Genomic DNA, 26,463 nt, shown 5'->3' on the forward strand with positions numbered 1-26,463 from the left:
CCCAGCTTATTTGCGGCATCTCGGAGAGAGAGGTTAGGGTTTCGCTTGAAACTACCGGCAACTCTCTTTGTCGTCTCAGCGGCTTCCGGTTTTCGATTTCCCCCCGATCCAGACTTCCTGGCTATCGACAAACGTTCCCCAAACACTTTAATTACATTTGTAACGGTTGATTTGGCAACTTTTAGCGATTTTGCCAGCTTTGCGTGCGAGTAGCTCGGATTTTCGCGATGCGCGAGCAAAATTTTGATACCCTGCTCTTCTTGCTTGGACGGCATTTTGACAACTGAAGAGTGAATTCCAAAATCAAAATAGGAGCAACATTCTACACACACACACACCTTCATAATGAGGGGTGTTCAGGTTTTTTAAATGCAAAATTGAAAGAAATACGTCAAGTTTATATTGACCAAATTTTGACCGTATCACCCTTTAATCATACAAAATACATGCTTGGATAAAATAATGCATCAGTGGACGTAACCATAGATTAAGCATGCTATTGTTTTGAGATCAATTTGGAATTAATGCGAGATCACGCTGGAAATCAATGTACGGATTTTACTGAAAATGCAATTTAAATAAAAACTTTATTATTTTCCCTTTACATAATAGTAGCAAAAAAATAAATGAAACTTTCCAAAAGTTATTCTCCAAATTGGTGTTCACTGTTTTTTCTCCCAATCGTCTTTTGATCCTTGTGGCACCAAATTCGATTGAGTTCTCAACAATTGTCTGTGTTGACCAATGATGTGTTCCAAATGATTATATTCTCTCAACTCTGCTTTGAATTCATCAAGAGTTTCATACAACACCGCACAAAGTTGTGGTAAAATACCATGATCCAAGGTGGGGAATAAATGATGCAAAGCATGTTCTCCAAAATGGGTCAAAACTAAAAATTGCGATTTTTTCAAATCCCGACGATCGATAATGGTATCGATTTGAAAAAGACCCCAATCGCGATCTTCTCGATTGGCATCACCTTCATGATATATTTTTGGGTCATGATGGGCTGCATTTAATCCAATAATACAAAATGCTATACTGGAGATGGCAGTGATGAGAAGCCATTGGCGTATACATATCATCATTGTTAAATTCGAGCTTAAATACATCGAAAGTGGTATGGACAGACATATAATATCATGCCAATGCATTATATTCGTATGCGTAAGAGAATAGGCAATTCTGTAAAGATAATAAAAACCACATATCATATTGGTTATACAAGCTCTTTATTTTGACACCTTGACACTCACCTTGTTCCCATCTGTAAAAACATTGTAATCGTATACACAATGGGTTCTACAATCCATGATATATAGCGCATACATTGAGATTTTATATGAGGATTTGGTATCCAGCATAGGAATGGTTCAAACATTGATAGCTCCAAATCCAAAAATGAATTGGGATAGATATGATGAGACAGAGCATGTGATATACGCCAATCCGAAAAATTCATCATCGATAAATTGAAGGTATACATTCGCCAGTTATCCCGTCGATGAAAGTAATTATGAGCCACTATAACAGTCCAGCACATAAACGTACCAGCTAAAATTGTATACAACCAGCTATTGTATCTAACACTGGCCATGGTGAATAGGAAAAGCATGAAAAGTAATCCTAAATGGATAATCTGAAAAGTCATAGACACCAAAAATTTCAGGTGAGGTGTCAGCAAAAAATTAAAAAAAAATTGTTTGGTTAGGTTCAAAAGAGAAGTCGGAACTTTTTGTCTTCCCCCTGTCGACAAACGTCACCTAAATTCTTATGCGTTTATATTTTCTTCTCTTTATTTGATATTAATAAAATTTAGAATTTATTTGCTTTTTTGGAAGAAATATTTACCCAATGTGGTAGTACTGAGGTTGTGGTTATGTGTAGCATACACAGAAAAAAATTTCACGAACATTTTTCCAATTAAAGACTTAGAGGGAGCCACCGTGGTGCAATGGTTAGCATGCCCGCCTTGCATACACAAGGACGTGGGTTCGATTCCTGCTACGACCGAACACCAAAAAGTTTTTCAGCGGTGGATTATCCCACCTCAGTAATGCTGGTGACATTTCTGAGGGTTTCAAAGCTTCTCTAAGTGGTTTCACTGGAATGTGGAACGCCGTTCGGACTCGGCTATAAAAAGGAGGTCCCTTGTCATTGAGCTTAACATGGAATCGGGCAGCACTCAGTGATAAGAGAGAAGTTCACCACTGTGGTATCACAATGGACTGAATAGTTAGCCTGCTACATCATTAATTGAAAGTCAATTTAAAAAAACAATTGATCCAATTAAAAAGTTAATTGATACTATTAATTTTTGTGATTGATTTTTTTTCAATTAAAAAAAAATTGTTGAATCAATTAAATTTTTAATTGAATATTTTTAAATCTCTAGGTTAGGTTAGGTTATGTGGCAGACCTAACCTAACCTAGAGATTTAAAAATATTCAATTAAAAATTTAATTGATTCAACAATTTTTTTTAATTGAAAAAAAATCAATCACAAAAATTAATAGTATCAATTAACTTTTTAATTGGATCAATTGTTTTTTTAAATTGACTTTCAATTAATGTTTTAATTGATACCATCATTTCTGTGATTGGAGACATTTCAATTAAAATTAATTGTATCAATTAATTTCGTGATTGAACACAAACAAGTATATACGGCCGTAAGTTCGGCCAGGCCGAATCTTATGTACCCTCCACCATGGATTGCATAGAAACTTCTACTTAATAAAATTACTTGGGTAGTGGTAATACTTGCCGATAGCAAGGTATCTTAAAACATTTTAACATCGCCTTCTAAACTGTAAGTTAGTCCATATATGATATATATTAGACAAAAACAAGTATATACGGCCGTAAGTTCGGCCAGGCCGAGGCTTATGTACCCTCCACCATGGATTGCGTAGAAACTTCTACTGAAGACGGTCATCCACAATCGAATTACTTGCGTTGCGGTAACTTTTGCCGATGACAAGGTATCTTAAAACTTCCTAATACCATAATATATACCACGTAGTCCATACGTGGTATATATTAAACTTAAAATGGCCGATTAAATACGTATATAATTAAGTTTGACAAAATTTTCTATAGAAATAAAATTTTGACAACATTTTCTATAGAAGTAAAATTTGGACAAAATTTTCTATAGAAATACGATTTTAACAAAATTTTCTATAGATATAACATTTTGACAAAATTTTCTATAGAAATAAAATTTTTACTAAATTTTCAAAAGATTTAAAATTTTGACAACATTTTCTACAGAAATAAAATTTTGCCAAAATTTTCTATAGAAATAAAATTTGACAAAATTTTCTAAAGGAATAAAATTTCGACAAATTTTGCTAGATTATTTTTGCTCGAGTGGCAAGCATGATTATGAACCGATATGGACCAATTTTTGTGTGATTGGGGATCGGCTATATATAACTATAGACCGATATGGACCAATTATATATTAACACCACGTTGCAAATTTCAACCGGATCGGGTGAATTTTGCTCGTCAAAGTGGCTCCGGAGTTCAAATCTGGGGATCGGTTTATATAGGGGCTATATATAATTATGGACTGATATGGAACAATTTTTGAATGGTTCTTAGAGACTATATACTAATATCATGTACCAAATTTCAGCCCGATCGGATGAAATTTGCTTCTCTTAGAGGATCCGCAAACCAAATCTGGGAATCGGTTTATATGGGTGCTATATATAATTACGGACCAATATGGACCAATTTTTGCATGGTTGTTAGAGACCATATACTAACATCACGTACCAAATTTCAACCGGATCGGATGAATTTTGCTCCTCTAAGAGGCTCCGGAGTTCAAATCTGGGGACCGGTTTATATGGGGGCTATATATAATTATGGACCTATATGGACCAGTTTTTGCATGGTTGTTAGAAACCATATATTAACACCATGTACCAAATATCAGCCGGATCGGATGAAATTTGCTTCTCTTAGAGCAATCGCAAGCCACATTTGGGGGTCCGTTTATATGGGAGCTATACGTAAAAGTGGACCGATATGGACCAATTTTTGCATGGTTGTTAAAAACCATATACTAACACCATGTACCAAATTTCAGCCTGATCGGATGAAATTTGCTTCTTTTAGAGCAATCGCAAACTAAATTTGGGGGTCCGTTTATATGGGGGCTATACGTAAAAGTGGACCGATATGGACCAATTTTTGCATGGTTATTAGAGACCATATACTAACACCATGCACCAAATTTCAGCCGGATCGGATGAAATTTGCTTCTCTTAGAGCAATCACAAGCCAAATTTGGGGTCCGTTTATATGGGGGCTATACGTAAAAGTGGACCGATATGGGCCATTTGCAATACCATCCGACCTACATCAATAACAACTACTTGTGCCAAGTTTCAAGTCGATAGCTTGTTTCGTTCGGAAGTTAGCGTGATTTCAACAGACGGACGGACGGACGGACATGCTCAGATCGACTCAGAATTCCACCACGACCCAGAATATATATACTTTATGGGGTCTTAGAGAAATATTTCGATGTGTTACAAACGGAATGACAAAGTTAATATACCCCCATCCTATGGTGGAGGGTATAAAAAGCAGATTAAATACGTATATAACTCAATTCTTGACCGGTATATATAGGGAAGTCTACAAATATTACAATCCGATATGAACTTTTGCGCGGTAATTAGAGAGCCAGAATTGAAATATGGCGGTCGCTTTATACGGAGCTATATACACTAATGAACCGATTTGGACCAATTTTTGTGTGATTGGGGATCGGTTTATCTTGGGGCTCTATATTACTATAGACCGATTTGGTCCAACTTTGGCATGGTTGTTAGCGGCCATATATTAGCACAATGTACCAAATTTCAACCGATTCGGATGAATTGTGCTCCTCCAAGAGGCTCCGGAGGTCAAATCTGGGGATCGGTTGTTATGGGGGCTATATATGGACTAATTTTTTCGTAGTTGCTAGGTTAGGTTAGGTGGCAGCCCGATGTATCAGGTTCTCTTATACTATTCAGTCCATTGTGATACCACATTGGTGAACTTCTCTCTTATCACTGAGTGCTGCCCGATTCCATGTTAAGCTCAATGACAAGGAACCTCCTTTTTATAGCCGAGTCCGAACGGCGTTCCACATTGCAGTGAAACCACTTAGAGAAGCTTTGAAACCCTCAGAAATGTCACCAGCATTACTGAGGTGGAAAATCCACCGCTGAAAAACTTTTTGGTGTTCGGTCGAAGCGTAGTTGCTAGAGACTATATATTTACACCACGTACCAAATTTTAACCGAATCGGATGAAATTTGCTCCTCCAAGAGGCTCCGGAGATCAAATCTGGGGATCGGACTATATCGGGACTCTATATAATTATAGACCGATAAATTTTTGCATGATTGTTAGACTAACGACACGTGCCAAATTTCAACCGCATCGGAAGTATTTTACTACTCCAATAGTCTCCGGAGGTCAAATCTGGGGATCGGTTCATATGGGGGCTATATATAAGTATGCACCGATATGGATAAAATTTTGCATGATTATTATAGGCCACATACTGACACCACGTACCAAATATCAATCGGATCGGATGAATTTTGTTCCTCCAATAGGATCCGGAGGTCAAATCTGGGAATCGGTTTAAATGGGGGCTATACATATTTAAGGACCTATATGAACCAATTTTTGCATGAATGTTAGACACCATGTACTAACACCACGTAACAAATTTCAACCGGATCGGATGAAATTTGCTCCTCCAAGAGGATCCGCAAGCAAAATCTGGGCATCGGTTTATAGTGGGCTATATATAATTATGGACCAATTTTTGCATGGGTGTTAGAGATCATATACTCGTAGTAACATCACGTACCAAATTTCAACCAGATCTGATGAAATTTACTCCTTCTAGAGCCTCCGCAAGCCAAATCTGGGGGTCGGGGCTATACCTAAACGATATGGCCCATTTGCAATACCATCCGACCTAATTGGACATGCATCATATCAATCAGAACAAAAATTGTGGAAATATTGAAAAACTCGTCTTCTAGAAAATACAAAAAAAATAAGAGCATAACCATTCACATCACGTACCAAATTTCAACCAGATCTGATGAAATTTACTCCTTCTAGAGCCTCCGCAAGCCAAATCTGGGGGTCGGTTTATATGGGGGCTATACGTAAAAGTGGTCCAATATGGCCCTTGGCAATACCATCCGACCTATATCAATACCAACTACTTGGGCCAAGTTTCAAGTCGATAGCTTGTTTCGTTCGGAAGTTAGCGTGATTTCCACAGACGGACGGACATAGCTATGGGGTCTTAGACCAATATTTCGATGTGTTACAAAAGGAATGACAAAGTTAATATACCCCATCCTATGGTAGAGGGTAAAAAAATATTTTTTTGTGTGTAGGATGGCTGATATGGAACGCAACAAAGTAAAAAGCCGTATTTTTGCAATTTCCGCCGTTAAGGCCGACAACATTACCGCAACATTACCATCTCAAGTGCCGCCAATGCTAATGTTGTTCTGATGGCCAATCTAAGGTGTAAAATTTCAGCTAACCTCTTTGGTAAGTAAACCCGATCATTTTGTTATATCCACCACCATAGAATGGTGATGGGAATATAATAAGTTGGTCATTCCATTTATAACACATCAAAATATCGATTTTCGACTATATACAAACTCGTATTTTGTTTGCAGGCAGATCAAGTTTGAAGACAAGCTATATCAGTCCAGATTTTGGGGTCCAGACTCCGCAATTTTTATCCGATTTGCCTGAAATTCCAAATCTAGAGGTATTCAAGGTTCTTAACACATTACCGCCCTCTGTCCCCATATGAAGACACCTGTTTAAAGCGAAACAACTATGAGCTAACCGTTATTTTTGTAAGTTTACGTATGACAGCTTTATACTGCATCTGATCTGTATCTATCTGTATCTATAAGTTTATAGATACAGATCTGTATCTATCTGTATCTATAAACTGTATCTATAAACAAAGACACGGGGTCGCATTTGATAAACAGTGCATTATATTCTTGTTATTGTTCGGATAACTCTCGTAAAATGCTTTCAACGGTTTTATGTGTACCGAGTGATCTATAATTTATAATATCGCGATTGTGTGTGGATCAAACTGTTAAGTTTATTGTAATAAAAAGTTTTAAATTGTACTACTGGCTAATGGAGATTTTTGGAGAATTTCATATTTAATCTGCCCAAAGTCCCCACATGGGGACACCCTTCTTTCTAAAAAGTGGCAGTTTTTCATTTAAATCTGTTTATTTAATCGTTACTGTGTTAATAAGAACCCATAAAATCAATTTTGTCCAGCAGTTTCATTTTGGGCGTTAATGGGTTAAAAGAAATTCTTTTGTAGTTAAAATAAAGAACATCTTTGGGAGGACATTTTCGGAAGTGGTTTTAAAGTTGAGCCTTTGCAACAACTTTCAAATTTTATTACTGGGTTCTTAAGCGTCTACACGGATGAAAAAGACTGTTTTTCATATGTTTGGCTATAAACATTATATGTTTGGAACACAAATTTTTAAACACAATATTTTTGAGTGCAAGCATATAATGTTCATAAACTAGCATAACATGTTTTGGACATATATGTTAATATGTTAGAACATATTATGTTTGGGACATAAAATGTTTGTAAATATAATATGCTTGGATGCAAACATATATTAATTTAGAAATAGCCTATAAACATATATGTGTTTAGTAGCTTGGAGCGATATTGAATTAAGTTGGTGGTTGTTGCTTGTTATTACAAAATTAACATTTTATTTTTGCTTGGGCAATTGATCAGCTACTTCTTTGATCCTTACAAACTTTGTGGTCCGCTGTTCGAATCCCCGTCCGGCAAAAGGTAAAATTAAAATAAAAAAATCATAAAATTGAATAATTTCTTCTACAATGTTGTATTACAGAAAAAGGTGCTAAGAACTAAAAAATCTCGTGGAAGTGAGAAAGATGTCGGGGAATATACAATTGGGCAGAAACAAAATTTTGAGCATTCAGGTCGAAAACCTATGTTGTTAGCACCTATATTACCTGTTTATTTTCATAATTCATTATGATTGTAAATATATAAATAAATAAATAAAATTTTGAGCATAATATTGTTTGGGAGAATTTTTTTAAGCATATAATATTTTTGGGTGCAAAATGCTTCCAAACATATTATATGGTCACATAATAACATATTGTTTTTTGGAAGACAACATTATTGAATTTGGATGCAAAAATACAAAATGTTTGGAACTTAGACTACCCAAACATATATTGTTTAGACCAATATGCTTTCAAACATATTATATATTGGTAGAGATCAAACATATAAATGTTTGGGCAATACCCACAAATGTATATGCTTGAAGCAAAATATGTTTGGGAGTATATGTTACAGAAGCGATTTTTTTGTGAGGGTGTAGACATACCAATTTTTTATCAGATTTGAAATTCGAAATCTATTTTAGATCCACAAAAAGTGTGCCGAAGATGGTCGGTATCGGTCCATATTTCGGTATAGCCGCCATATAGACCGATCTCTCGATTTGACCTCTTGATTTGCCAGAAATTGCAAATCTATCTATAGGTATAGGTCCATGTTTCGGCATAACCCCCATATAGACCGATCTCCCGATTTGATTTTTTTTATAAACACCGCAATTTTTATCCGATTTGACTGAAATTCAACCATCAGACATTGGTTTGGCCCACAAAGAGGTGTGCCGAATATGGTGTGTATCGGTCCATGTTTTGGGATAGGCTCCATATGGACCAACCTTCCAATTTGACTACTTGGGCTTCTGTAAACAGCAGTTTTTATCCGATTTGAATTTAGTTTTCATCGGTCAATTTTTTGGTAAAGCCTCCATATAGACAGAAGGTGCATTGATCATCCAGATTGCACATTATAAACAGTCTAGATTTCACTTCTCGTACATATTCCAATAATGGGGGTAAAAATTTACAGACGAGCTGTTTAGATATGATAGCAACCTGAAGATGGTTGCAATACGTATAAGCCAAACTGAATTAAAAAAAAAAAATTATAGTAAGTTCTCTGATTTCCTTGAAGTTTTCAAAGAAGAAAATGGATGAACCCACGGCAAAAATTCGGCACATCTTTCGCTGATTTTTAGAGGAGACTTTTTTGCAATTACACATAAAAACTTAACATTTTCCTTTTTTCAAAATTTACAGGGAACGTAAATGGAGAAAAAAAAAATTAAATATTTTTCGTATTTCAAATTCAATAATATACTTACATCACTTTTATATTGTGGAGCATAATCGATAGTTTTCAATTTTTCCATAACACGTCTTTTCAAGGTTTTATAAAATCCATTCTCATTTAAGGTCAAAGTATAAATTCTTGGTTTCTTGGCATCAGCCACATGGTATTTTCCAATCAATTCCATTGGCATTAAGGATAAATGATGTGCCTCAAAGATTTCAGTTATATCGGTGCCTTTTGTTGCTTTTAACCAAAAAGGACCACCAGGATGTTTATGAATGAAATGCGTAAAATCATAAATGCCATCATAAATCCGCCATAAACCTTCAGCTTCATCATCTTCACATTTCCCCTTCAACCAACTGGAAAATAGAAGAATGCGGCATATAATCCCTATTAAGATTGGATTCATCAAACTCACCTGTGAGTTGTTATAAATTTCTTATTGCGATAGGTAGGAAATTTGGTGGCTATACCAGATTTTTTCCAATCTTCCATTACCATTTTATGATATGTAAATATTTTTGTCTTCTCTTAAATTCGTGTGTGTAATTATTTTTGCATCTATTTTGGTGTGCTTCAATGCGTTTCTTGATGATAACTAAACTCCATTGAACTTTTGTATATTAAATATCAATCTTTTCTTGATTTATTTAGTTAACAGCATTATCAGTGAGTATATATGAATAATACACATATACATATGAAATTAATACGAATTGAAATGTACTTAGAAATGCTGCATTTGTTTTGATAATGACTTTTATTTTTAAACTCAGCAAACATTTTTAAAAAATAAAATTGGACAGGCATCATATCAATCAGAATAAAAATTGTGGAATTTTCATCTGTTTCAAATGTTGAAAAACTCGCCTTCTAGAAAATAAAACAAGAGCACAACCATTCACAATAGTATAAAAGAGTCGAATTTTTGACTATTTAACATTTTGTGAAAAGACGATCCAATTATTTTTTTAAATGAAATGTCTTCAATCACAGAAATTATAGTATCAATTAAAAAATTAATTGATCCATTAAAAAAATATTGATACTATTAATTTTTGTGATTGATTTTTGTTTCAATTAAAATATTTGTTGAATCAATAAAATTTTTAATTGAATATTTTTTAAAACTCAATTAAAGTTTTAATTGCAATAATTTTGGTGAAATTTTTTTCTGTGTAGTATGTTATGTTGAATATCTTTTCGGAATCTTCCGAACATATCTGGAATATATATATATAAAAAAAAAAACTTTTTGGTATTTGGTCGACCACGACCATGACATTGCTCCACGGTGCCCAACTAAATGTATGTTTTTGTTAAATAAAGTTAGTTTAATAGGCTTGTGGGCGCCGAAAACTATGCTATATATATAGCTACGTTGCTTGTGCGTTGATGGCTATAGCGATAATTTTCTGTTGATGACAATAACAGCTACGTAGTGGTGGCTTACAAATTGTATGGTCCGCGGTTCGATTCTCCGTCTAGGCGAAAAATAAAACTTATAAAATCGAATAATTTCTTCTACATTGTTTGTATTACAGAAAAAGGTGCTAGGAACTAAAAAAACCTCGTGTAAGTGAGATATATTTGGGTTTTTACATCTATAAAAGAACCAACGTTTATCACAAAAAGCAAATACTTTTCTCCCAAACAAACTTCCTTATAGCGAAAAGCAAATGAGAAACGACCTTTGTTTGTCTAAAATTTCGTTTGGGAGGAAATTTTTTAAATTTTGCCTTTCGTCTGGAGGTAGAATCAAAACGCGCACCATGTAATTTGTAAGCCAACTCACTATCCATTGGGCTACGTAGCTGTTATTGTCATCAGCAGATAATTATCGCTATAGCCGCCAACGCACAAGCAACGCAAATAGTCAAACAATTATAATAATACTCGTAGAGCATATTTTTGGGCGCCCACGAGCCGGTTAAACAAATTTTATTTAACAGTAAGAAACATTTAGTTGGGCACCGTGGAACAATGGTTAGTACCAGGGTTGCCACTTTGGTCCAATCGGACCAAAATTGGTCCAAAAAATTATTAAATGTTAAATATGGTCCGATGGTCGGACCAAATGGAATTTGGTTGATTTTGGTCCATTTTCATCAAATCGGTAATTTTTCAAAATTTTTAAAATTTTGGCTAAATTTTCTGTAGAAATAAAATTTTGACAAAATTTTCTATAGAAACAAAATTTTACCACACTTTCGTACAGAAAAAAACTTCAGCAAAATTTTGTATAGATACAAAATTATGCAAAAAATTTGTAAAAATTTTATATAGATATAAGATTTTGCGATAACTTTCTATAGAAATAAAATTTTGGTTAATTTTCTATAGAGATCAAATGATGGCTAAATTAAAAAAAATGGCATTTTGACAAAACTATCTAAAGAAATGAAATTTCGACAAAATTTTCTAAGAATGAAATTTAGACAAAATTTTTTAGAAATACAATTTTTACAAAATTTTCTATAAAAATGAAATTTTAACAAATTTTAACAAATTTTCTATAGAAATAAAATTTTTACAAAATTTTCAATAGAAAAAAAATTATATAGCAATAAAATTTTGACAAATTTTATATAGAAATAAAATTTTGACAAAAATTTTCTATAGAAATTAAATTTGGGCAAAATTTTCTATAGAAATAAAATTTTGACGAAAATTTCTATAGAAATAAAATTTTGACGAAAATTTCTATAGAAATAAAATTTTGACAAAAATTTCTATAAATAAAATTTTGACAAAATTTTCTATAGAAAAAAATTAGACAAAATCGTCTAAGGAAATAAAAATTGACAAAATTTTCTATAGAAATAAAATTTTGACAACAATTTCCATAAATAAAATTTTAATAAAAATTTTCTATAGAAATTAAATTGGGGAAAAATTTTCTATAGAAATAAAATTTTGAGAAAAATTTCTATAGAAAAAAAAATTTACAAAATTTTCTATAGAAATAACATTTTGACAAAAATTTTCTGTAGAAATAAAATTTTGACAAAATTTTCTATAGAAATAAAATTTTGACAAAATTTTCTATAGAAATAAAATTTTGACTAAATAATAATAGAAAAAAAATTGACAAAATTTTCTATAGAAATAAAACATTGACAAAATTTACTATCGAAGTAAAATTTTAACTGTTAAATTATATTAATTTAACTTGGAAAAATGGTCCACTGGTACGAATTTTGGTCCAATTTCGGAAAAATGTTGTCCAAAATAAAAATTCATTGCGGCAACGCTGGTTAGTACTGTCGCCTTGTGGCTACGCTGGTTAGTACTGTCGCCTAGCATACCAAGGGTCGTGGGTTCGATTTCTGCTTCGACCGAACACCAAAAAGTTTTTTTTGCATATATTCCAAATAGGTTCGGAAGATTCCGAAAACCTATTCAACCTTACATACTACTATATTAAATTTTTATTGTGAAACTGTAAAATGTGTCTTATTAAAGACTTAAATTCAGAAAAGAATAGTGCTTAATATAAAGGAAATGTGTTGTTGTTCAGAAATATATTTTTTTTATGGAAAAAATAAAAATTTTGTAACACACGATTTTTTTGATGATAAAAGTTTAAAATTTTCGTAGAAATTCAAAAAACTCTAACAAAAGAAAAACGTTTTCGGTACACGTTTTCCAAATGTTTTTTTTTTTTGTTTTGCGTGCGCCGATTTCACAAAAATAAATAAATAACTCTCGACAAATTCAAAAAAATTTATCAGACAAAATTATTATTTTTCACTAATTAAAGAAAATTTCGTAGTTTGAAGAAAAAAATTGCAGTTCAAAATTGCAAAAATGTCTTTAGTCCCATACGAATTTCAAGATGGGCGCATTTTTTGCAAAATACACTCTTCAATTGTGTATAATTTTTCCTCTGTTTTAGTTAGTTCAACTAACGTGTGCAAAAAATTATTAAAGTCGTGGGAACTTTCTTAAAACGCAATAGATCCACTTCAAATTCACTTCCAAAACACAGAATTAGGATGACACCTTAAAAAGTGATGCAAATTCAGTGCAATGACCGTTGAAATGGTGGACATCCTTCCTATGACAAGCCCATGTTAAATTCATCGCTTCTGCGCCAATTTTTCACCACTTCCTAATCCAAAAAGAACATTTTCACAACTTTGATGATGCTTTCTCGCTGGGTTAAAATATCACTATTTTAAAAGAATTTGTCCTTAATATTGTATAAATTGCGCATCCTTAAATCAAGGTTGCGTAATCTTTAATACCACGAAAATGTTTTTTTCAGTGTAATCGTCATTAATTCATTAATTCAATTTATTTCTAAAATTATTATTAACATTTTATTTCATCTCTCTTTTGTAAGAACACACAAAAGCAAGTATATATGGCCAAGGCCGTAGCCAGGATTTTAATTCGGGGGGGGTTCAACTTAAAAAAAAAAATATTCATATAATCTCATGTGTAGCAAATTTTATTTATGCATAGGTATGTATACAATATTTTTATACCCTAAACTACATAGGGGTTATTATACCCTAAACCACATAGTGGTTAGGGTATAATAAGTTTGATCTGCCAAAAAATGTGCTTACCAGAAATATTGATTTTAGACCCCATAAAATATGGGGTCTATATGGGGTCAGAATCACCTCCTGAGTCGATCCAGCGCTTGGTGTCCGTCCGTCTGTCCATGTATTTGTTGTTCACAGGATTCCGGTCGCAATTATTAATCTATTTTGATGAAATTTGGTAAGGGAATTTTTTGGCACAAGGACGAACGCTATTGAATTTGGAAGAAATCGGATCAAATTTAGATAAAGCTCCCATATATGTATCGCCCGATTTCGACAAATGGAGTCACTTTGTGCTTTTTTCAAACGGATCGTCACCAAATTTGGCAAAAGGTAATATTTTTTACCGCCCTTCAAGTCTTCAAAATTTCATCCAAATCGGTTCAGATTTAGATATAGCTCTCATATATATGTATCGCCCGATTTTCCCAAATTTGGCCACAAAACCCTAATTTATCAACCGATTTTACTCAAAGTTAGCTAAATGTAATCTTCCATAGCATTAACTGTATGTGTAAAAAATCATCGAAATCGGTTCAGATTTAGCTATAGCTCCCATATATATGTACCGCCCGATTTTTCTAAATTCGGCCATAAAACCCTTATTTATCAACCGATCTTACTCAAAGTTGGCTAAATGTAATCTTCTGTAGCACTAACTATACGTGCGAAATATCATCGAAATCGGTTCAGATTTAGATATAGCTCGCATATATATGTATAGACCGATTTTCCCAAATTTGGCCATAGAACCCTTATTTACTAACCGATCTTACTCAAAGTTGGCTAGATCCAGTCCACTATAGTACTAACCGTATGTGCAAAATTTCATCAAAATCGGTTCAGATGTAAATATAGCTCCCATATATGTATCGCCCGATTTTGAAAAATTCGCCCCTAATAACCTTATTTTTGACCGTAGAGCCCTCATTTCTTAACTGATCTTTCTCAAATTTTGCACAAGGTAACCTTTTGTGATATTAATCAAACCCGCAAAATATTATGCAAATTGGTTCAGAGTTAAATATAGCTTCCATATATATGCATCGCTCTATTTTCCCTAATTTGGCCATAGTACTCTTATTTATTAACCAATGTTACTCAAATTTTAAATTTCAATGTACTACCCGATCGTATTTATACGTACTTGTAGCTCTTACATAAGAATATTGCTCGATTTTTACAAATTTGGAGTTATTACCCACACTAATTGAACGATTTTCTCTTTTTTAATAATGGGCTCAATATTAGTGGCATACTAACTCTTTTGGTGCAAAATAAACTATAGCTCCTAATATTAGACATTTCTGCTCAGATTGTGACACGACACCCATAAACATGTACCCCCCTTTATGTTCCCCAAAACCTATACCAATGATACCCCACAAATGCTTATCTTTACTAATTCAGTAGGGGTGGTTTAGGGTATGATATAGTCGGCCCCGTCCGACTTTCTACTTTACTCACTGGTTATAATATTAAATTGAGCCGACGGGCTTTTTGGGCAGCAAATAAATCAATGACTTTTTCAGTCGGCACATTTATTCGGCGATGAACCGACATTAATGCCAATCCTTTGAGTCTACTCTCGCTACTCGAATTTCTTAGATACGTCTTTAATCTCTTCATTGTTGAAAATGAACGTTCGGATGAGCACGTAGTAACTGCAGGGATGGAAAATGCAGTACTATAGTACTTTTTTCAAACCTTTTTCACCCCGGTCAGTACTGTAGTACCCCCGTGAATGATTTAGTACCTTTTGTGTAGACATTTTTGAGTCGATATCAGATTTATGGTACAATAGCTTTGACAAAATATTTTAATATTTTGAGAAAGTATCCTTAGTAACCTTATTTGCTAATAGTCTTTTACAAATATGGCAAAACAGACATGTTCATGTGGGAAGAAAATCTCGATTTTGTAAGACATAGTCAAAAACAGGATTTTATTGAACTTCAAGAAAGTTTTAGTCGAAAAAAGAATGCGATTCTATATTATCGATTTTTTATTTCGGTAGAAAATGTTGTCAAAATTTTATTTCTATATAGAATTTTTGCAAAAGTTTATTTTTATAGAAAATTTTGTCAAAATTTTATTTCAATTGAAAATTTTGTCAAAATTTTATTTCAATTGAAAATTTTGTAAAAATTTTATTTCTATAGGAAATTTTTGCAAAATTTTATTTCTATAGAAAATTTTGTCAAAATTTTATTTTCTTTAAAATTCAGTCTCTCGACAATAATCTCTTCGCTCAAAAAATACTTTCTTAAAAATTGTATTTTCCATCCCTGAGTAACTGGCAAAGTGACCAAATTTTTTAAAAGAATATGCACGTTTGGAAATATCTCTTTATTGCTTCCATCCCTGAATTAGGCAGGTTTTTTCGCAGGTTTTGCGCCATTTCATTTACACTTGTGTGTTTGGCTGTTTCGTTGTTGTTGCTATGGCCAAGATTTATAGGTAAGCGTTTTTCAAAATAAAACCTCCAGCTTTTCTTCAACATCTTCGGTAAGATTTTTCTATGCAGCTAAAAATATATATTTATTTATATAAAAATATTCATTCATTTCGGGGGGGGTTTGATCCCCCTCATCCCCCCCCCTGAATACGGCCTTGTATATGGCCGTAAGTTCGGCCAGGCTGAATCTTATGTACCCTCCACCATGGATTGCGTAGAAAGTTCTACGAAAGACTGTCATCCACAATCGAATTACTTGGGTTGTGGTATCTTAAAACTTCTTAACATCGTTTTCTAAATTGTGAGTTAGTCCATTCGTGGTAGAGAGCCAGAATTGAAATATTGGGGTCGCTTATATGGGGGCTATATACAATTATGATCTTGATATGGACCAATTTTGTGTGATTGGGGATCGATTTATTTGAGGGCTATATATAACTATAGACCGATATGGACCTAGTTAGGCATGGTTGTTAACGGCCACATACTAGCACAATGTACCAAATTTCAACTGACTCGGATGAAATTTTCTCCTCCAAGAGGCTCCAAACCAAATCTCGGGATCGGTTTATATGGGGGCTATATATGATTATGGACTGATATGGACGACTTTTGGCATGGCTGTTAAATATCATATACTACCATCACATACCAAATTTCAACTAGATCGGATGAATTTTGCTTCTCCAAAAGGCACCGGAGGTCAAATCTGGGGATCGGTTTATATGGGGGCTATATATAATTATGGACTGATATAAACCAATTCCTGCATGGTTGTTGGATACCATATACTGACATCACGTACCAAATTTCAACCGAATCGGATGAATTTTGCTCTTCCAAGGGACTCCGGAGGTCAAATCTGAGGATCGGTTTATATGGGGCTATATATAATTATGGACCGATTTCGACTAATTTTTGCATGGATGTTTGAGGCCATATATTAACACCACGTACCAAATATCAACTGAATCAGATGAATTTTGGTCTTCCAAGAGGCTCCGTAGGTCAAATCTGGGATATATAGCCCCCATATAAACATTTGGGGGCTATATATAATTATGGACTGATGTGGACCAATTTTTGTATGGTTGTTAGAGACCATATACTTACACCATGTACCAAATTTCAGCCGGATCGGATGAAATTTGCTTCTCTTAGGGGATCCGCAAGCCAAATCTGGGTGTCCGTTTATATGGGGGCTATACGTAAAAGTGGACCGATATGGCCCATAACTACTTGTGCCAAGTTTCAAGTCGACAGCTTGCTTCGTTCGGAAGTTAGCGTGATTTCAACAGACGGACGGACGGACGGACTTGCTCAGATCGACTCAGAATTTCACCACGACCCAGAATATATATACTTTATGGGGTCTTAGAGCAATATTTCGATGTGTTACAAACAGAATGACAAAGTTTATACACCCCCATCCTATGATGGAGGGTATAAAAAATAATTTAATCACTAAATTTATTGATCCAATTAATTTTTTAATTGAAATGTCTTCAATCACAGAAATTATAGTACCAATTAAAAAATTATTGAAGGTCAATTACAAAATACCAATTTAAAAATTAATTGATACTATTAATTTTTGTGATTGATTTTTTTTTAATTTTTTTTTTTGTTATTTAATTTTAATTTAATTAATTAATTTAATTTAATTTTAATTAATTTAAGTTTTCATTTGATCCATGTGCTACCGAATTCGGTTTAGTTCTCAAGAGTTGTCTATGTTGACCCAATATATGCTCCAAATGATTGCACTCTCTCAACTGCGTTTTGAATTCTTCGAGGGTTTCATACAACACGGGATAGAGTTGTGGCAACACACCATGATCCAATGTGGGAAATAAATGATGTAGGGCATGTTCTCCAAAATTGGTCAAAACTAAAAACTGTGATTTTTTCAAATCACTACGATCGATAATGGTATCGATTTGAAAAAGACCCCAATCACGATCTTCACGACGAGCATCACCATCATGATAGATTTCAGGATGATGATGGGCTGCATTTATACCAATTATGGCAAATGCAATACCCCCAATGGCTGTAATAAGAAGCCATTGCCATATGCACATCATAATGGTGAAATTCGAACCCAAGTACATAGTCAATGGTATAGAAATCGATAACAGATCATGCCAATACATACAATTCGTATAGATGAGGGAATATGCAAGTCTGAAACAAACAAAATGAAGTGTTAAAAATAGGTTCTCCTTAGCTCGGCCATTTCATACTTACCTCGTTACAATTTGTAAAAATAATATATTTGTATAAATCAAAGGTTCTATAAGCCATGATAGATAACGCGACGATTGGGATTTAATATCCGGATTTGGTATCCAACATAAGAATGGCTCAAAAATTGTTTGCTCAATATCAAGGTATGTATTAGGATAAATATGATGAGACATTACATGAGATACCCGCCAAGCTGCAAAATTCATCATAGATAAATTAAAGGTATACATTTGCCAATTATCCCTTCGATGCAAATAGTTATGGGCAGCAATAGCCGTCCAACACATGGACATAGCCGCCAAGATTGTATACAGCCAATTGTTGTATCTCGCACTAGCTATACAGAATATAAAGAACGATATGAGCAATCCTAAGTGTATAGCCTAAAAATAAGGAAATATTTATAAGTAAATTTATATAATTGTATTCAAAATATAAATTAGTTAAATTGAATATACATTTACAGATTATTAGCTAAATATGGAAATGCTCTGTCATCTAACTGAGAGAGATTTATGTCATTTAAAAGATTTGACGGAAGAAAAAAATTTGGTTCCTGTTTTCCATTGGGGGGTTTCTCAGAAAAAAGAACATAGTGTTCACACTGTGGAACAGGGTATTATAAGTTAATGTATGGTATATATTTGCAACACCCAAAAATGTCTTTGGCAATAATTCTCAGGGTCGGCCCTGAGACGATATGTGTATGTCAGTCCGCCTGTCTTTGAACACATTATGGTAATCAATCGACTTAAAATTTAACACAAATGTCTATTTTGGATCAGAATAGAACTCTATTGATTTTGGAAGAAATCGCTATAGATATAGCCCCCATATAGTATATTTTTAGTACGGTTTACACTCAAATGGTCACAGAGGCCAAAGATTTACCGCGATTTACGTGAAATTTTGCAGAGTGTGTATATTTAACAAAGCATGCCAAATTTGGTTAACATCGGTTGAGATTTAAATATAACTCCCATATATACATCCTTCACCCGATATGTAATTATCTGGCTTCAGAAACCAGAGTTTTATCGTGATTTTATTTAAATTTTGGTTGACATCGGTTCAGATTTAGATATAGCCCCCATACATATCTTTTGCCAGACCACAGAAACCAAAGTTTTACCTCGATTTACGTGAAATTTTGCATTGTAACTATACATGTAAAATTTGGTTGAAATCAGTTCAGATTTACATATGTTTTTCGGATATGGGCAAAAATGGCTTTATTTCACAAACAAGACAATTTAACTTTATGTTAGTTCATGGAATTATTGTGTTTATAAACAGCTTCCTTTACTCTAATAATTTTGTGTGTACGTTAGTTAAATGAACTTAAATAGCCGCCCTACGGGAAATGGATCAACCACAGAACCGGTACAGGACTAGTTCCTGGTGTGTATGGACCAGTCCCAGTTCTGGTCAAAACGTATAGAAGGGACCGGTCACTTTAACATGGGTTTTTCATTGACGGGGTAAATTTACATTTTAGGACGCGTCTTAAACTCATCCCAAAGGACATGTCCTGGGACAATTTAGCAGGAGCACCCCATAGACAGGTCCTCAGGAACCAGTCTCGGACAAACTCTTAGTAATCTATTTCAAATTGGGCATCCCAATCGAACCCGAAATGAAAAAAAAACTTTTGAAATATGTCGAACAATAGGTTATTCTGATAATTTTATTTCACTAAATGAGAAAATGCTTGATATGAAAATCTTAATGGATCTAAGATTTTAATATCAAGCGAGTACGGAAATAAATAAATTACGACTATTTAAAAATTGCAACTAACTGGAGCACAGGTACCAGTTCTGGGATTGGTCCGTCAGTGGCAATGTGCACCAAGTTCCCATAGGGCGGGAAAAATTATACACAAATGAACATTAAAATTTACTAAATTCGTACAAAATACTTCTTTAATTCTTTAAATTTGTAAATTTTACTACAAATGCGCCCATCTTGAACTTCGTATGGTACATTCTTTCAATTTGGACTCCAATTTTTTCCTTCAAACTACAAATTTTTCTGTAACAAGTGAAAAAAGCTAATTATGTCTAATAATAAATTTATTTGAATTTTTCGAAAAATATTTACTTATTTTGGTGATATCGGCGTGATGTCAGCGTTTGTGTAAATTTTCTAAAGTTGATGTGTTCATTGTTTTTTCAGTGTTGTACAATCACCATTGCTAAGACGAAAATTTGTAAAAATGACTCAAAGTTTCCTATATCTCTAATACATATTCATCGACCGATAAATCATAAATGCACTTTTGTGAAATTGCCTAAAAATTGTTTTCGATTTAAATATTTCCCATATTTTTGTACAAAGTCTATAGAAGTCTAACAAATTTTGTACAGATCGAGTCAGATTTAATTATACACGCAAAAAAATAATTCTGTCCTCCCAAACGAAATTTTAGACAAACAAAGTTCGTTTCTCATTTGCTTTTCACTGTAAAGAAGTTTATTTGGAAGAAGAGTGTATACTCTTCGTGATAAACATTTATTCCTTTCCAGGATGTAAAAACAATTTCATAAAGACTAACTCAAAAAACAATAGCATAGCTTGCGGCGCTCACGACCGGATAAAAAAATTATTTAACAGAAACACACATTTAGTTGGTCCATCTTGCATGCCAAAGGTCGTGGGTTCGATCCCTGCTTCGACCAACACCAAAAAGTTTTTTTTTTGTTTTGTTTTTACATATATTCCAGATATGTTCGGAAGATTCCGAAAAGATGTTCAACATTACAACTACTATATTAAATTTTTATTATGAAACTAAATAAATAAATAAAACTGTAAAATGTGACTTAAATTCAGAAAAGAACAGTGCTTATTATAAACGAAATGGACTGTGTTGTTGGTTCAAAAATATAAAGGGTGATTCTTTTGAGGTTAGGATTTTCATGCATTAGTATTTGACAGATCACGTGGGATTTCAGACATGGTGTCAAAGAGAAAGATGCTCAGTATGCTTTGACATTTCATCATGAATAGACTTACGATCTGCCACAACGTCGAATTTTCAGTGAATGGGCCCTAGAAAAGTTGGCAGAAAATCCGCTTTTTTATCGACAAATTTTGTTCAGCGATGAGGCTCATTTCTGGTTGAATGGCTACGTAAATAAGCAAAATTGCCGCATTTGGAGTGAAGAGCAACCAGAAGCCGTTCAAGAACTGCCCATGCATCCCGAAAAATGCACTGTTTGGTGTGGTTTGTACGCTGGTGGAATCATTGGACCGTATTTTTTCAAAGATGCTGTTGGACGCAACGTTACGGTGAATGGCGATCGCTATCGTTCGATGCTAACAAACTTTTTGTTGCCAAAAATGGAAGAACTGAACTTGGTTGACATGTGGTTTCAACAAGATGGCGCTACATGCCACACAGCTCGCGATTCTATGGCCATTTTGAGGGAAAACTTCGGAGAACAATTCATCTCAAGAAATGGACCGATAAGTTGGCCACCAAGATCATGCGATTTGACGCCTTTAGACTATTTTTTGTGGGGCTACGTCAAGTCTAAAGTCTACAGAAATAAGCCAGCAACTATTCCAGCTTTGGAAGACAACATTTCCGAAGAAATTCGGGCTATTCCGGCCGAAATGCTCGAAAAAGTTGCCCAAAATTGGACTTTCCGAATGGACCACCTAAGACGCAGCCGCGGTCAACATTTAAATGAAATTATCTTCAAAAAGTAAATGTCATGGACCAATCTAACGTTTCAAATAAAGAACCGATGAGATTTTGCAAATTTTATGCGTTTTTTTTTTTAAAGTTATCAAGCTCTTAACAAATCACCCTTTATATTTTTTTTTATTGAAAAAATACAAATTTTGTAACACACGAATTTTTTGGTGATAAAAGTTTAAAATTTTCGAAGCAATTAAAAAAACTCTAACAAAAGAAAAACATTTTCGGTACACGTTGTATGTATATGAGAAAATAAACCTTTTTATATTGCACCAAAAAAATTTGTAAAATTTGAGATGATATCGAAAATGTAGTGGTGCAGCGGTGCAGCATCACCCGACTTTAGACTTTGCTTACTTTTTTTTTGTTCATTTTTTTACGATCAAGTATTATTTATATATTCAAAAATAAATAAAAACATATTTCCAAACAAACATAAATGAAAAATATCCATATTTGTATAAAATTTCGATTATCATTATTATACTACGACATTAATATACTATGACAAATACTGAATCAAAATACTTTGAATTTTTTGTTTGGGAATTTATGAATTTTAAAACAATTGGATAAATAAGAAGTCCGGACCTGTCCATATATACCCTAAATATGAAACTGATCGACTGAAACTACACCCAAAGAGAAAATACTTTCCTTCGGAACGAAATTTTAGACAAACGAAATTCACCTTTAATTTAAAGTATTTTCTTTAAGAGCAAATAAACCCGAAATTGTGAAAAAATCGCCTCTTAAACATAACAGGTTGGCTGATAAGTCCCCGGTCTAACAAATTTTTTGTCAAAATGTTTATTATTCAACATAGTTCCCTTCAAGAGCGATACAACGATTATAACGACCTTCCAATTTTTGATACCTTTTTTGCCTCAAAATAGGCCTCAGTTTCGGCGATCACCTCTTCATTGCAGCCAAATTTTTTCCATGCGAGCATCCTTTTGAGGTCTGAGAACAAGAAAAAGTTGCTGGGGGCCAGATGTGGAGAATACGGTAGGTGGGGAAGCAATTCGAAGCCCAAATCATGAATTTTTGCCATCGTTCTCAATGACTTGTGGCACGGTGCGTTGTCTTGGTGGAACAACACTTTTTTCTTCTTCATAGGGGGCCGTTTTGCTGCGATTTCGACCTTCAAACGCTCCAATAATGCCATATAATAGTCACTGTTGATGGTTTTTCCCTTCTCAAGATAATCGATAAAAATTATTCCATGCGCATCCCAAAAAAACAGAGGCCATTACTTTGACAGCGGACTTTTGAGTCTTTCCACGCTTCGGATACGGTTCACCGGTCGCTGTCCACTCAGCCGACTGTCGATTGGACTCAGGAGTGCAGTGATGGAGCCATGTTTCATCCATTGTCACATATCGACGCAAAAACTCGGGTGTATTACGAGTTAACAGCTGCAAACACCGCTCAGAATCATCAACACGTTGTTGTTTTTGGTCAAATGTGAGCTCGCTCGGCACCCATTTTGCCCAGAGCTTCCGCATATCCAAGTATTGATGAATGATATGACCAACACGTTCCTTTGATATCTTTAAGGCCTCTGCTATCTCGATCAACTTCATTTTACGGCTATTCAAAATCATTTTGTGGATTTTTTTGATATTTTCGTCGGTAACCACCTCTTTCGGACGTCCACTGCTTTCACCTTCCTCCGTGCTCATTTCACCACGCTTGAATTTTGCATACCAATCAATTATTGTTGATTTACCTGAGGCAGAGTCCGGAAACTCATTATCAAGGCAAGTTTTTGTTTCCACCGTATTTTTTCACTTCAGAAAACAGTATTTTATCAAAACACGAAATTCCTTTTTTTTCCATTTTTTTCACAATAACAAAAGTTGCTTCACAAAAGACGCTCTATCTCACAAACTAATTGACTTACAGACGTCAAATTTTGACACGAATCATTTGAAGGTTGGTACTATATAAAAATAATATGCATTTAATATTAGCGATGCCATCTATGTGTCAGACCGGGGGCTTATCAGCCAACCTGTTATATGGCCATTTTTTCTTTAAATCAAAAATGTTTTAAGGAAAACTTGCCGTATTTCAAAGACACAAGACCTTAACGGGCAGACTCAAATTTCAAAGATGGGTTTACTAAATTCAATGGAAAAAACTAAACTAAAAGAAAAAAGTACGTTCCAAAATCGGGATCGTTCGCGAAATATCTAAACAGAATGTTCACGGTTTCGTCCAAAGGTCGACGATTTCATGAACGGCTTTCGTTTTTCTTTGGCAATGAAAAGTCTCGTATATGTAAGGTGCTATGGCGACTATTAACGCGTATGGAGCAGACAATCTAAACTTTCTTTTAATTAGAATTTCTTTATTATAAAGAAAACCATCCTTTTGATATAAATATTTCTCATACCCGTGTCTCGTTCTATTTTACCGCATTTATCTTTCTTTCAAATTTGCCGAATATCTCTAAGATTAAGGTAAGGTATCGTAAAAACGAATTTTTCATTAAAAAACACAAACACAAAATAATCGACTTACATCACTTTTCTGCTTAGGTGTATTATCGACCATTTTCAGTTTTTCCATCGCACGCCTTTTGAGAGTTTTATAGAAACCATTCTCATTTAAAGTCAATGTGTAAATACGTGGGTACTTTGCATCGGCCACTTTATATTTTTCTATCATTGTCGCCGGAATCGAAGACAAATGATGAACTTCAAAAGCTTCGGTAATATCGGTACCTTTGGTCGATTCCAACCAAAATGAACCGCCAGGATGTTTATGAATGAATTCCGTAAAATCATAAATACCATCATTAATACGCCATAATCCTTCGGCTTCATCATCGTCACGTTTTCCCACCAACCAACTGTGAAAAAAAAATGTTTGTATGTATATAAAGAAAAAACTTAACAACAATCCTTTAATGACCTACATACCCTTGGGGTGTTGTCAGTTTGGATTTGCGATAACTGGGATATTTTGTAGCAATACCAGATTTTTTCCACTCTTCTATAACCATTGTCAGTATTTTTTGAATTTTTTTTTTAATATTGCCAACTGATCATATAAGCTGCTGAGTTATAATTAAAACTCCCTTTGTCTTGTCTATCAGATAGAAGTGAGACACAAACCAAATACTAAGCAAACATAACGTCAGTTCATTTGTGTATTTATTTGTTTGTTCCGTTTATTGACAAAAAAAAACAAACCTTTTTTTATTATTGAATTTCAATTTTAAATTTGAATTTCGCGTACTTGATACTAGGAGCTAAATTTGAATTTTTCTGGTTTTATCTTCATTTAATATAAAAATTCTTCATAATCGTGATTTTTTTCAAAGTACTTTTCGCATCTCATACTTTCAGTTTAAACCTTTCACTACCGAAATAAACCTAATATTACAAACTTTAATTTTTCTTCTGTTTTTACTTGTTTAATAACAGGTTGGCTGATAAGTCCCCGATATAACAAAGAAAAACACATTTTTTTTGTCAAAATTCGTTTTTATTATTCAACATAGTTCTCTTCAAGGGCGATACAACGATTATAACGACCTTCCAATTTTTTTGTTACCATTTTGGTAGTACTCCTTCGGTTTTGCCTCAAAATAGGCCTCAGTTTCGGCGATCACCTCTTCATTGCAGCCAAATTTTTTCCCTGCGAGCATCATTTTGAGGTCTGAGAACAAGAAAAAGTCGCTGGGGGCCAGATCTGGAGAATACGGTGGGTGGAGAAGCAATTCGAAGCCCAATTCATGAATTTTTGCCATCATTCTCAATGACACGGTGCGTTGTCTTGGTGGAACAACACTTTTTTCTTCTTCATATGGGGCCGTTTTGCCGCGATTTCGACCTTCAAACGCTCCAATAATAGTCACCGTTGATGGTTTTTCCCTTCTCAAGATAATCGATAAAAATTATTCAATGCGCATCCCAAAACAGAGGCCATTACTTTTACAGCGGACTTTTCAGACTTTCCTCGCTTCGGAGACGGTTCACCGGTCGCTGTCCACTCAGCCGACTGTCGATTGGACTCAGGAGTGTAGTGATGGAGCCATGTTTCATCCATTGTCACATATCGACGGAAAAACTCGGGTGTATTACGAGTTAACAGCTGCAAACACCGCTCAGAATCATTAACACGTTGTTGTTTTTGGTCAAATGTGAGCTCGCGCGGCACCCATTTTGCACAAAGTTTCCGCATATCC

At 34.2% G+C, this 26,463-nt stretch overlaps 2 protein-coding genes across 2 annotated transcripts; both read right to left on the reverse strand.

Annotated features, from left to right (window-relative positions):
* Nucleotides 1-556: 556 nt before the first annotated feature.
* Cyt-b5-r (Cytochrome b5-related) lies at nt 557-10,014 on the reverse strand. Its single transcript, XM_075293909.1, has 4 exons — nt 9,708-10,014; nt 9,318-9,648; nt 1,260-1,642; nt 557-1,188 (listed from the first exon to the last, which is right to left on the reverse strand). Exons 1-4 carry the CDS (start codon nt 9,788-9,790, stop codon nt 663-665), a joined length of 1,323 nt encoding a protein of 440 aa, XP_075150024.1. The 5' UTR covers nt 9,791-10,014; the 3' UTR covers nt 557-662.
* A 7,920-nt stretch (nt 10,015-17,934) lies between these two features.
* On the reverse strand, nt 17,935-25,349 carry LOC142224115 (cytochrome b5-related protein-like). Its single transcript, XM_075293910.1, has 4 exons — nt 25,193-25,349; nt 24,792-25,122; nt 18,554-18,936; nt 17,935-18,490 (listed from the first exon to the last, which is right to left on the reverse strand). Exons 1-4 carry the CDS (start codon nt 25,273-25,275, stop codon nt 17,974-17,976), a joined length of 1,314 nt encoding a protein of 437 aa, XP_075150025.1. The 5' UTR covers nt 25,276-25,349; the 3' UTR covers nt 17,935-17,973.
* Between the last annotated feature and the right edge of the window lie 1,114 nt (nt 25,350-26,463).

Source organism: Haematobia irritans, chromosome 2 (assembly GCF_050003625.1).
Source record: "Haematobia irritans isolate KBUSLIRL chromosome 2, ASM5000362v1, whole genome shotgun sequence".
NCBI lineage: Eukaryota > Metazoa > Arthropoda > Insecta > Diptera > Muscidae > Haematobia > Haematobia irritans.